Source organism: Melanotaenia boesemani, chromosome 12 (assembly GCF_017639745.1).
Source record: "Melanotaenia boesemani isolate fMelBoe1 chromosome 12, fMelBoe1.pri, whole genome shotgun sequence".
NCBI lineage: Eukaryota > Metazoa > Chordata > Actinopteri > Atheriniformes > Melanotaeniidae > Melanotaenia > Melanotaenia boesemani.
In genome coordinates this window covers 2,815,408-2,828,251 of record NC_055693.1, presented here as the reverse complement: position 1 = coordinate 2,828,251, position 12,844 = coordinate 2,815,408, and the positions used below count along the sequence as shown (strand labels likewise).

The 12,844-nt window shown below is 40.8% G+C and overlaps 1 protein-coding gene across 1 annotated transcript in view; it reads right to left on the bottom strand.

Annotated features, from left to right (window-relative positions):
* The window catches only part of raph1a (Ras association (RalGDS/AF-6) and pleckstrin homology domains 1a), an 82,319-nt gene that overhangs the window by 23,815 nt on the left and 45,660 nt on the right, over nt 1-12,844 (bottom strand). Inside the window, 1 exon segment of the mRNA XM_042001641.1 lies at nt 8,607-8,681. Coding sequence (XP_041857575.1) covers nt 8,607-8,681 — 75 coding nt within the window.

The following is a 12,844-nucleotide window of genomic DNA, read 5'->3' as shown; positions in this document are numbered from 1 at the left end:
TGCCAACAAAACGTGTGTCTGCTTCACTTCAAACACAAATAAAGTCCAAGTCCGGACAGAATCACAGCATTCCCGGTGCCTGTTAGGAATTATCCTGCAGAGTTCCCGCCATGTTTAGTTCCAAAACGGACAAAAAGGGTCTATAAGAGCCAAAACTGTAAACAGGAAGCATTCCAAGTGTCTCCTCTTCATCCTCATCATCTTCACACCGAAGGGAGTGAGATCGGATTATCGCTCGGACGCTCCGCGCTGGCAGGAGGATTATCCGAGGTGACGAGGACTCAATCGGACACCCTGAACAGCAGCTGCAGCTTTCCTGCCGCCCGGTTTACTGAAAAATGCTTCCTCGTCCCGTCACATCCTCCCTGCCTGAGCGAGATGGAGGAAGTGAGAGGAAGAGGAGGCAGGAGTGGAAGGATGGACGTGGTGGGGGGAGGGGCATCGGTGTCTTTATCTGAAGCTGCTGCACTCATCTTCCTCCTGTTTTATGTCCTCACCACCTCACCATCTGAAGGTCTCCAATCAGATTATCAGATTTATCTTCTAATCATTAGATCATCTAAACCAGACGCGTCAACACAATCAGCACAACCTGATCTCCGGTCGGACCGACACAAAAATAACCAAAACTTCCCTTTATTTTACTGCAAAGGCGTACAGGTGTACTACATTTACAGATTTTATTAATTTCTATTTATTTTTCATTATATATATATATATATATATATATATATATATATATATATATATATATATATATATATATATATATATGTAGAGAGAGAGAGAGATTTTACAGATTTTTTTTCCAGTTTTTCAGTAAATTGTTTCTATTTTAAACTTCAAATATAAATATATATATATGTTCCATTTGTTTCCTTCTAAGTTTTATTATTTATATTTCTTTATTTGATTTATTTACGGATTTTATCGAGTTCACTCATTTACTCGTGTTGCACCTTCCTGATCAAAACAGAGCTACAAAACCCCTAAACTAAACCAAACCAAACTAAACTAAACTAAACTAAACCAAACCAAACCAAACTAAACTAAACTAAACTAAACCAAACCAAACCAAACCAAACCAAACCAAACCAAACCAAACCAAACCAAACCTAACCAAACCAAACCAAACCAAACCAAACCAAACTAAACTAAACTAAACTAAATAACATTTAATCAAAAGGTATCTGGTAGTAAAAACCCAGTATTTTACATGATGATCACAGGAACTTTTTCAGATCTCGAAGTTATTCTAAATGTACATACGTGTCCATTTCCACATGTGTGCAGTAATCCTGCCCACCTGAACTGACTCACCTCCTAAGTCTGATCTATTAAGTCAGAAAGAGATCACATATAGAACAAGCCTTGGAAAAGTTTTAGGTTTAAACTGGAAAAATTAATCTCATTTGGATATGTTAGGAGATAATATTTTGATTAAAATATTACAGTCAATGTCTTCTATGTTATTTTCACATTTACTAAATTCATCCTGAGGACCAAGTTGGACCATCTAGAGGGCCGGGTTCTGGCCCTGGGCCATACGTTTGCTCACATATACATATAACAGAATCCACATTGTGAAGGAGCGAAAGGGCAGACTGATATGAAGATGTTGAGGAAAAGGAGCTTAGCAGCCAATCTTCTTATCGGCACCCTTAAAACCCACAGATGCACACAACCCAAATTCTGGGAGCAGCAGCACTAAGCTCATAAACAGCTCGGTAATAAAGAGCAGCTGCTTTGCTCAATAATTCACAGTTACTGTGAAACGTGGAGGATTTTATAAGAAAACGATTCACCAGATTTACTGTGAAAGACAGCGAAGGTTCACTTAGTAAAACCCCAATGCTCCAAAAGCTGGGACACTGTGTCAAATGTAAAGAAAAACAGAAAGCAATGATTTACAAACCTCATCAAGCCACATTTTATTCCCAGTAGAAGATAAAAACATGTCAGAGGATGAAACTGAGACGTTTCACCATGTGATGAAAATATGAGCTGATAGTGAATCTGATGCAGCAACACGTCTGGAAAAAGCTGGAACAGGAGCAACAAAAGGCTGGAAAAGTACCTGGTACAAACCAGAAACACCTGGAGGAGCATTTAACAACTAACCAGGTTACCTGGCAACAGGTCAGTAACATGACTGGGTATAAAAGGAGCATTTCAGAGAGGCAGAGTCTCTCTGGTGGAAAGATGGACAGAGGTTCACCAATCTGAGACAAACTGGATCTAAAACTGAGGAACAATTTCAGAAAAATGTTCCTCAGATTTTGAAGATCCACCATCTACAGTGTAGAATATCAAAAGATTCAGGAGGAATCTCTGTGTGCATGGGACAAGGCTGGATGCTGGTGATGTTCTGCATTAAAAGCAGACATGATTCTCTACTGGAAACCACTGCATGGACTCAGGAAGACTTCCAGAAACACTGTCTGTGAACACAGTTCACCCTGAAACCCACAAATGCAGGTTAAAGCTCCATCATGCAGAGAAGAAGCCAGATGTGAACAGGATCCAGAACCAGCTTCTTCCGTCTTCTCTGGACCAAAGCTCATTTAAAATGGTCTGAGGCAAAGTGGAAACCTGGATGAAGATGTGAACTAGTTTGTGGAAAGCATGGACGGCGTGTCCTGCAGACTAAAGAGGAGAGGGAGCATCCAGCTTGTTATCAGTGGACAGGTGAAAAGCTGCATCTCTGATGGGATGGGGCTGCATTAGTACCTATGGCGTGGGCAGCTTCCACATCTGTGAAGCTCCATCAATGCTGAAAAGTACATGGAGGTTTTAGAACAACATCTGCTCCCATCCAGACAACGTCTCTTTCAGGGAAGATCTTGCAGATTTCAGCAAGACAATGCCAGACATGTTAGAAGAAAAGATGCTACACCATGCTGAACACCACCCTGGAACTACTTTTTACACCGTGCTGAACACCACCCTGGAACTACTTTTTACACCGTGATGAACATCACCCTGGAACTACTTTTTACACCGTGATGAACATCACCCTGGAACTACTTTTTACACCGTGATGAACATCACCCTGGAACTACTTTTTACACCGTGCTGAACATCACCCTGGAACTACTTTTTACACCGTGCTGAACATCACCCTGGAACTACTTTTTACACCGTGATGAACATCACCCTGGAACTACTTTTTACACCGTGCTGAACATCACCCTGGAACTACTTTTTACACCGTGATGAACATCACCCTGGAACTACTTTTTACACCGTGCTGAACATCACCCTGGAACTACTTTTTACACCGTGCTGAACATCAACCCGGAACTACTTTTTACACCGTGCTGAACACCACCCTGGAACTACTTTTTACACCGTGCTGAACATCACCCTGGAACTACTTTTTACACCGTGCTGAACATCACCCTGGAACTACTTTTTACACCGTGCTGAACATCACCCTGGAACTACTTTTTACACCATGCTGAACATCACCCTGGAACTACTTTTTACACCGTGCCTAACATCACCCTGGAACTACTTTTTACACCGTGATGAACATCACCCTGGAACTACTTTTTACACCGTGATGAACATCACCCTGGAACTACTTTTTACACCGTGATGAACATCACCCTGGAACTACTTTTTACACCGTGATGAACATCACCCTGGAACTACTTTTTACACCGTGCTGAACATCACCCTGGAACTACTTTTTACACCGTGATGAACATCACCCTGGAACTACTTTTTACACCATGCTGAACATCACCCTGGAACTACTTTTTACACCGTGATGAACATCACCCTGGAACTACCTGGAACTACTGGAACTAAGTTTATTACGAAGTGAAATCTGCCCTCGGTTCTCAGTAATCTAAAAAAATGAAGCTGTTTTATTCTAACACATCAAGTGACCACTGAAATATTGTGTAACACAAAGCAAAAACTAACGATGGACTGAAAGAAGTCCTTGTTTGTCATCTTAACTTTAACCCTTCACACTCAACTGGATCCATTTCAAAATCCTCCAATCTGCTAAAACACCTTAATATATTGAATTTATCAACACTAACTGTGTTATTGGTTCTTTTAGGTCAGTGATTCTGTCTTTTACCATCTTCTCACATATAAAACTCTGTTTCAGACTTGAATGATCATAACGGCATTTCCTGCAATTTCCCGTTTGCACCGCCCACCACCGTCATCTCCATCGTGCATCTCACAGATATTGAGCTGACCTACATTACAGAGCCATAAAATTAGCTTCCGCCCAATAAAGATGTGACTGCCTTTGAAGTGAAGAGAGATATGTCCCTCCTGAGCTGCTGTAGGCTCAAAACGGCAACAACGGATGTGAAATATTGTATGTATCGGGAGCAGCAGAAGTGGGCCAGCAGTTGGTGTGTGTGTGTGTGTGTGGACTGCAGTTACTGCTGAGGCAGTGTAACACTGACACACAAACGCTATGCTATATGCAGCTGAAGGCTCTTTAATGAGAGCAGATAATTACTCCCTCAACCTAATCACTGCGGCCCTGAAGCTCATAATCTGACCCCTCCCACTGCATTAATCTGGGACCATAAATGAAAAGAAAATCACATTTCCCAGCAAACAGCTCAGAGCGTTTTATGTCAAGAGTCAAAGAGTCTGAACTGCAGCAGGATGGAAACACCACCAGCCTATCTGGGCTTCATCTGAAACTAAAAGCTGGATTTGAAGCCAGTGGCAGCTGCTCACAGGCAAATGGACTTGAAGAGTGAAGCATTAGTCTGAGTGTGTTGATTTAATTTTGATCCACGGGGTTCAGAGGGATGCTCAGAGCCTGGAAAGTGATGTTACTGAGAGGAAAATACTGTCAAATTAGATGGTGCATCAATGGGACAACTTGATCATTTGGGAGCATAAATCAGATTACAGCAGACTAAAAACTTAGCAACATCCTCTTTTCTGTAATACAGGTTTAGTGAGACCTGCTTTGATTTGGGTGCTTCCATTAAAAAGACATCCAAAGCTGAAATTTTCAAGCAAAATGACCCAATGCTTGAGTGTGTGTGTCTACATGTGATGCTACTGGGTATCGCTTCTTTTCTTCAAAGAGGATAATCTCTGCAGATTTCACACATTCCTCTGACATCCAATCAAAGTGCCTTATCTGGTTCATCATCCAATCAAATCATGACAAGGTCCATCCAACCAGAATAAAGCCTGCTTACTTACTCACACACAAACACACACAAATAAAACTTTGCCCTCTGCCATTTAAGAAGCCTGCAGCTTTAGCTTAAAGAGCAGCAGAAAGTCAAACATTACAGTCACTTATGACCAGGAGGTGCACTTCTGTCCAAGGACATGCACATACATTATCTGGGATAGCATCAGAAATCCGCTGATCTTAATCTGTGCAGCCCTTTTCTCACTGGTTGGTGCAGCTCTGATGTTCTACATGCAAAAACAGGCTGATATCCACCAGCAAGCGGCATCTCCGTTAGAGAACAACAACAATTAGTCCCATTATCTGCATTGATCACTAACTAAGCTCCATTACTGCCACTGGCTGAGCTGCAAATACTTATTACCAAACTGAGTACACGCTGCATCCTCTCAGGTTACAGCTGAACCTGGACAAACATGAAACTCCAGCACATTGCAAATGATGTCCAGGCAGTTACGGTTAGTATCAGTAACACTGTCGTAGAAAAAGGAGCAGAGAAGCAGAACAAACCTCTAATAACAGCTGCTGCATAGTTCCATGGACATCAATAAGAAAACGTTCAAGTGAAAGAGCCTGAGGAAAAAAATCCAAAGGTTCTACTATTGGATGATAATTAGGCCTGTCACGATAACAAATTTAGCTGTACGATAAATTTTCTCAGAAATTATCGCGATAAACGATAATATTGCGCAGCGCGCTAATGTGTCATTTTGAGACCATTCTCAACTAATATAGTGACATATGCCGTAATAATGCAAGTACACATTTTCAAAGGTCAATAAACTAAATAAATAAAAGCGCCTTTTTCACTGTTGCATCTTCAAATAAACTCCAGACAAGTAGACAAGCATGCCGGTTTTAATGACGAACCAAACTTCAGCACTTTACATCGAACAAAAACCCGTGTTCTTCTTCTGCTCTTCAAAATCTACTGCTTGTGAAACAAAGTCATTCTGCCCTCTGTTGGCCTTATAAGTAACTACAACCCAGCAGTTAGCTGGGATACCACATTCACATACGCCGGGACACCGGCCCAAAAGTTATGCGGCCCACTGGGAATCCTCCCAAACCTCTCGATTAGCCGGCATTGCTCTTAATGTGTATTTTGTCATATACGGTAGTATATAGGCTGATTCTATTTGCGTAATGTGCCTGCGGATTACAGGGGTTATTACGGTAGACCAGGAAGTGGGGGCTTTGTACTGACGTCGTAAGCTAGAATGTGTGTGTTCTGCTTACATGTGGGAAGCAGCGAAACAATAAAAGAGGAGATGCTTGCATCTATTATTTACATATTTCAGCATGAGAATCGGAGGTTTAGCGCGAGAGCGTGAGAAGCCACTTAAATACGCAAGTCTCACGGCCATTGCGTGTTGGCAGCCGTGCAAAACAAATGCGGCTTACCGGCTCGTGCTGCAACATGCTGCAGTCAAGTGTGACACTAGAGAGATCACTCCGGAAGAAACCAGAGCGTTTAGTCGAAATACTCCATAGTGAAACCTATTGTCATACACAGTCTATGGTAAAGGGGGGACGAAAAAAAATTATCGCGGCCGGCATACTTATCGTGCTCTTATTTTCTTATCGTTCAATTAATTGACTTATTGCTTATCGCGACAGGCCTAATGATAATAACAACATGGAGGTCCAAAAACAGATTTGAGTTTCAGTTTATTATTAATGTACACAACAGAAAATGTTACACTATTTGTGAGAGGCAACAGCAAAACCTGTTGTACGAATTCTTCTCAATCACAAAGGCCAAAGTCAGCGTCTTTAGGCAAGCACAGCTTCTGACATGGTCCCTATTAAGCAGATATAACTTGTTCTAATGTAATAGCTAACGGGGTTACATTTCGATAAAAAAAACAAAACAAACTTAAATCATAGTTGTTAACATGGCTGCTGACATTTCCTCATCTGGGTAAATAAAGCAGCTAATAATACATTTATACAGGCTAACGTTTGGCTAAGATTACAAAACTACATTATGAGGGTCAACAAAATAATAATAATAATAATAAGCTAATATCCTCTTAACTAAAGCAACTGAATTAGTTATGCTGGACCTAATGTAGCACCTAGGGTTATCATACACTGGTTAAGGCAGTAACTAATGTTATCTTGTGCAGGGTAACATTGTTTTGTTTAAGCTAACTTATCACCTAAATCACCTAATATTATTTAGTTTATGAAAGTGTATCAATCTGATTTTATCCTAAGATTATTATGTTTAAACTGATATAGCAACATTTCAATATTCAGGCTAATACAATGGCTAATGGATCCATTTAAAGATGAAATTACCAGATTGACCACGTTTAGACTAATGCAGCAACTAACATCTTGTTTAGGCTAATACAGCAGCTAATATTTTTAAATGCACAGGGTTGTTCTTTTATTGGTTTCACGTGAACCTTTCTGATCCGATTTGGAGTGATTTAGAGTGAGAAAGCAGACACACGAGTGTTGGCTGTTATACTTACCTGTTGTTTAGTTTTTATGATTATTCACAATATTGTAGTTAATATCTTGACAAACATTTAATAACAAGCAGTTGAAGCAGAACGATGACACAGGATCTGCTGTAGTGCAAACCGTTTCTGGTGCTTTTAGTACCTGAAACTTTTTATCTGCTAATGAGAGGTAAACGGTTTAATAGGCACGATAGGGCCTTGATGCTTTACTATGCCTTAGGCGCAAATAATAAGCAAGCTGCACAAATAATACTTAAAAATGTTCTTGGATAAAATGGAGGAACAGGGTTCTGACATTCTAGCAAGCTGTGGTTCTGGAATCAAAACCACTCCTGTGTTATCGTAGTCTTCAGTCTCTTCAGTTGTGTCAGCCAATGAAAAATCATAGTAACACTCATCAGATTATACATGCATGATAAAACATGCCCCTCATGTTTCACAGAAAAAGGCTAAACGGCTTCATCAATCAACTCCATCACCACTGCACATACAGGCCGTTTTTAAAGAGAGTGCAGACTTTAGCAGCTTATCAGATTAATTATCTCACTGGGTCTCAAGGGCCCAATCCCAATTCCTTCCCTTGGTTCAAACCTTCTGTTTTTCAGGATAAGCTACTTCCTTTCTTTTAGGAACCAAGTAATGGTAATCTAGCCCTTCAGTTGGGATATTGCGGGTCATTTTGGTGCCTAGAGGAACACAGAAAGGAAGCACCCAGCTCTGCAAAACAGGATAATATGGCCAAGGGGAGAAATTGAGATTCAGTAAAACTATTCTGCAACCTCTAACACACAGATTGCTTCCCCTCAGCTATGTATAGATGGAAAAGGTGAAAGAGGAGTGGAAAGTAGAGGGATGGCATGCTCATGCATAAGATCATAGCAGAGAGGTGGGATGCAAAAGAGCAACAGCATGCAAAAGTGGATGAAGATTGTCACCTTGGTCAGCAGGTGGGAAGGTTTTCCTGCTATGTTTCTCAGAATCAGAGAGGTTTCCCTGTCCAGATAGGAGTGCTTTAAAGAAAGAGACAAAGAGTTCCTGTGAATTAATCTGGTGCTCATTGATTGATTGGCTGAATGTGGCAGTTTAGCAGAAAGCTGTGTGGTGAAGCAGAGATCAGCAGTGCTGGGGAAGTGATAGCAGACTGAAACCTGTGAACACACCTCAGAAGGAAACGTTAGAAAACATATTCTGACATTCAGATCATCCGTCTCCTGAACTCCTGAAACTTTTCAGTCTTTAATGCACTCACACACACACCTCACACACACTTAGATAACAGTTTCCTGCTTTTTATGAAGTTCAGTTATAGGATTGTACTGCATTTTGCATATTACTGTATATTACATATATATATATACCGTATCTCATCCTACTGTACCATCCTGTATTACATTGCATTGGGGCTCCATATCACCACTAATTTCCAGAATCGATTTAATTCAGAACAGCCTGATTTGATAAGATTTCGATTAAAACTGATAGTATTCAATATTGATTTATTAAGAGTTATTTATGTAACAACACCAGTTTTCTTGAATTATTAAAGACATTCTCGGATAACTTTTTATAAAACACTAAGCCTGTTAACGTGACCATCAAAATCAGATATCTGGGCATAATCAGACTACTGTAATAATATGATCTGAAACACTTACTTACACTATTGAAATACATTTACCATTCCATTATCTGATTTATCTTGGTGTACATACATGCGTAATGACATCACTTCCTGTTATTTTCGAAACATTCTGTGTTTGTTGAAAATGGTGGAGCCCACGGTCTTGGCACTACCTGCTAAAATGAGAGCCCATGTTCTTAGCGCTAGCTGCTAATGTAAGAGCCCATGTTCTTAGCGATAGTTGCTAATGTAAGAGCCCATGTTCTTAGCGCTAGTGGCTAATGTAAGAGCCCATGTTCTTAGCGCTAGCTGCTAATGTAAGAGCCCATGTTCTTAGCGATAGTTGCTAATGTAAGAGCCCATGTTCTTAGCGCTAGTGGCTAATGTAAGAGCCCATGTTCTTAGCGCTAGCTGCTAATGTAAGAGCCCATGTTCTTAGCGCTAGCTGCTAATGTAAGAGCCCATGTTCTTAGCGATAGTTGCTAATGTAAGAGCCCATGTTCTTAGCGCTAGTTGCTAATGTAAGAGCCCATGTTCTTAGCGCTAGCTGCTAATGTAAGAGCCCATGTTCTTAGCGCTAGCTGCTAATGTAAGAGCCCACAGTACAATAAAACCCAATGATATTTGAGTTTTATGAATTGATACTGGATTAATTAAATTCGAATAGATTCAAATTGATGAATGGCTGTATGTTTTTAAAACCCAGTTCTACATCATATCGTACTCTATCACATTGTTTTGCACTGCATCAAATCGTATTGTATTTCATTGCATCATATCATTCCACACTATCAAACCGTATTGTTTTGGACTAGGGCTGCTCAATATATCACAAATCTACCTGCATTGCACTATTAGCCTGTACCATATACATACCACATTAGCTTAGCTTCCGAAGTTGTTATAAATACTAGTCTCTTTTTTTTGCATATTGTAAAGAAGTGACATGAGATTCCAACTCTTGCTATGCATTTAGTTCTGTGTGTCAAATCAAATGGACTCTAAAGCCCGTTTCCATTAACAGGACCGGGTCGGTATGGGACGGTTTGGTTGGGAAAGTCCTGATCTCCATTGCATATCCATAGCCAACCATACCTGACAGGCGGTGTATTGGCCAGATAGCAATGCTTCAACTACGTAATAGGCTGACGTCATAGCGGTGTGACGCCGTAAATTTAAACATGTAATATACCGAACCGGACCCGGTATTGTGATGTGTCACATTCCCTGGTACATACATGTATTTATGTTCTGTGAAACTTGTAATGGCAGCTCGTAGATTTTGCTTATGACAGACCAACACACTGCCACACCAGGGCAGTGATGATATTTCACCCACCAGTGCTGTCTACATTACACTGAGCTGCATTAAAGCTGGTACGCTTTGAAGAAAAGGAGAAAAACAAAGCTGATTTCAGTCTGTTCTGGTAAAAAAATGAAAGCTGATGGGAAGATGTGAGGTTTCCCTGTAGCGTCTCACTGCCTCAGATTAACGTGAAGAGGAACACTTTACATTTTTGAGGAAATAAAGGTTAAATAATTGAAACATGAGCATGCGGCCACGTTGCCTCAGTTTACTGGTCACAGAGCTTTTACTCTAGTTTTTACTCCAGCTCAGCAGGATGCCAGACAGACTCTCTTTAATTATTCATTTGCTAAATTATTTAACTGTGTTTAGTGACAATGTGAAGTCAAACGGACATGAGACAAATCTGCAGCACAGTGAGATTTCTCTAATCCCATGTATGTGCGGCCGCCGGCCGGGGCGGGGTTAGTCCTGAGCCCACTCAGGATCAGTGAGGAGCTGCAGCAGACTCCGGGTGAACCACGATGATGCATTTCTTTCCTGATCTGATGCATGTCAGTGTCTAAAAATAAGACATCATGTTAGATCCTGAATTCTCCTGAGATCTTCTGGTCGTTTTCAGACTCTCCTCATCTCTGATAATCTCAGAGGTGTGTGTGTGTGTTTGCTTTAATCACTAGAAACCATTTTATGGAAAGCATTAGTTCTTTGTTGATCACAACAGATTAAAAATGATATTTAGGTCAAACACTAATACACACAAATATGATTACAGTCAGATTTTCCCTTCGGCCAATATCTGACTAACCAGAATCCACTGTGGCTTGTCCAGGAAATGTGGTCTCTCATCTTTGAAGGCAGTTTCCTGCCCGCCTCCCAAACCCAGGTAAAAATAAAAATACAACTTTTTTTCAGTTGAAATAAAAATGAAAAGTCAGCACAGGCCGTTACCAGGTCTTAAAATTAGATAAATATGTCAGATGCTTCAGCTGGTTCCTGCAGCTCTCTGAAGGTCCCACCACAGCATCTCAGTCAGGATGAGGTCCTGACTCTGACTGGACCAGACCATCATCCCTCCACCACCGTGCTGCTACGAGGTGTTTAAGGACCTAACATGTCCACTCTGGTCTGGTCTGTCCAACATTGTTCCAGAAGCCTGGTGGTTTGTTCAGATGCAGCTTTGCCAACGTAAGCTGTGCTGCCATGTTGGTTTTAGAGAGAAGAAGCTTTCTCCTGCAACCCTTCCTAACAAGCCATACTGGTTCAGTCTTTTTCTAACTGGACTGTTATGGTCTTTAACATTTAACCTGCTAACTGAGGCCTGGAGGCTTTGAGATGGAGCTCTGGGGCTTTTTCTATGGTCTGATCTTGGGTTGAACTTGCTGGGACGACTGTCTGAGCTGTTTACGATGTTTTCTTCTTGTGAATAATCTTTCTCCCTGTAGAATGGGGTATTCATTGATGGAAATGATCTTACAACTCTCCGCAGGTTTCGTTACTGAGGCTTTTAATCCCAGTCAGCATCAGACATGTTTCCAGCCTCAGATGTCAGATTATGAGGCAAAAATGATGTAAAATGAATGTATCAACAAACATAGTAGTGATGGTGATGTTTTTATGGTGAAATGTGATAAATAATGCTGTTATCATGGATCATTGTGGATTTCCCAGATAGAGTCTCTGAATAAAACTACATTAGTGGCTGGATTTAAACCTCCTGGACGGGATAGAAATGCCTGGAAAACTTCTGTAAATTAGCCTAAAGGCTGAGAAATGGTTGAGAAAAGTGACAACGTTCAGAGATGCCGGGGACCCAGCAGAGTTTAAGGGTTAATAATTTGATTGAATTAAACTGTTTTATCTCCTTGTGAATAATCCTTCTCTCTGTACAGAGATAAACTCCAGGTAGTTTGGAAATGACCTGATAACTCTTCCCAGATTGATGGGAAGCTTCTAATTATCATAATTAATAGATAATATACTATATGTCTGTAGTTATCTAAGGATGTATTTACCTCATTTTATGACATGAGGAGGACCAGATGGTTTAGCACGTCCTGATAAATAAACTATTATTTCTGGATTAAAGTCTGCAGCATCTCTTCATCTTTTCCTCCTCATCTCTCAGCATTGTGTTGAAGGCAGAGGAAACTTATCAAGTCCTCTTTCCTGGCAGCATGTGAGTCACGGCGGTACTCTGATTAGAGTTTTTCTATCTGACAGAGGCTGCTTTTCTCCAGCGGAAG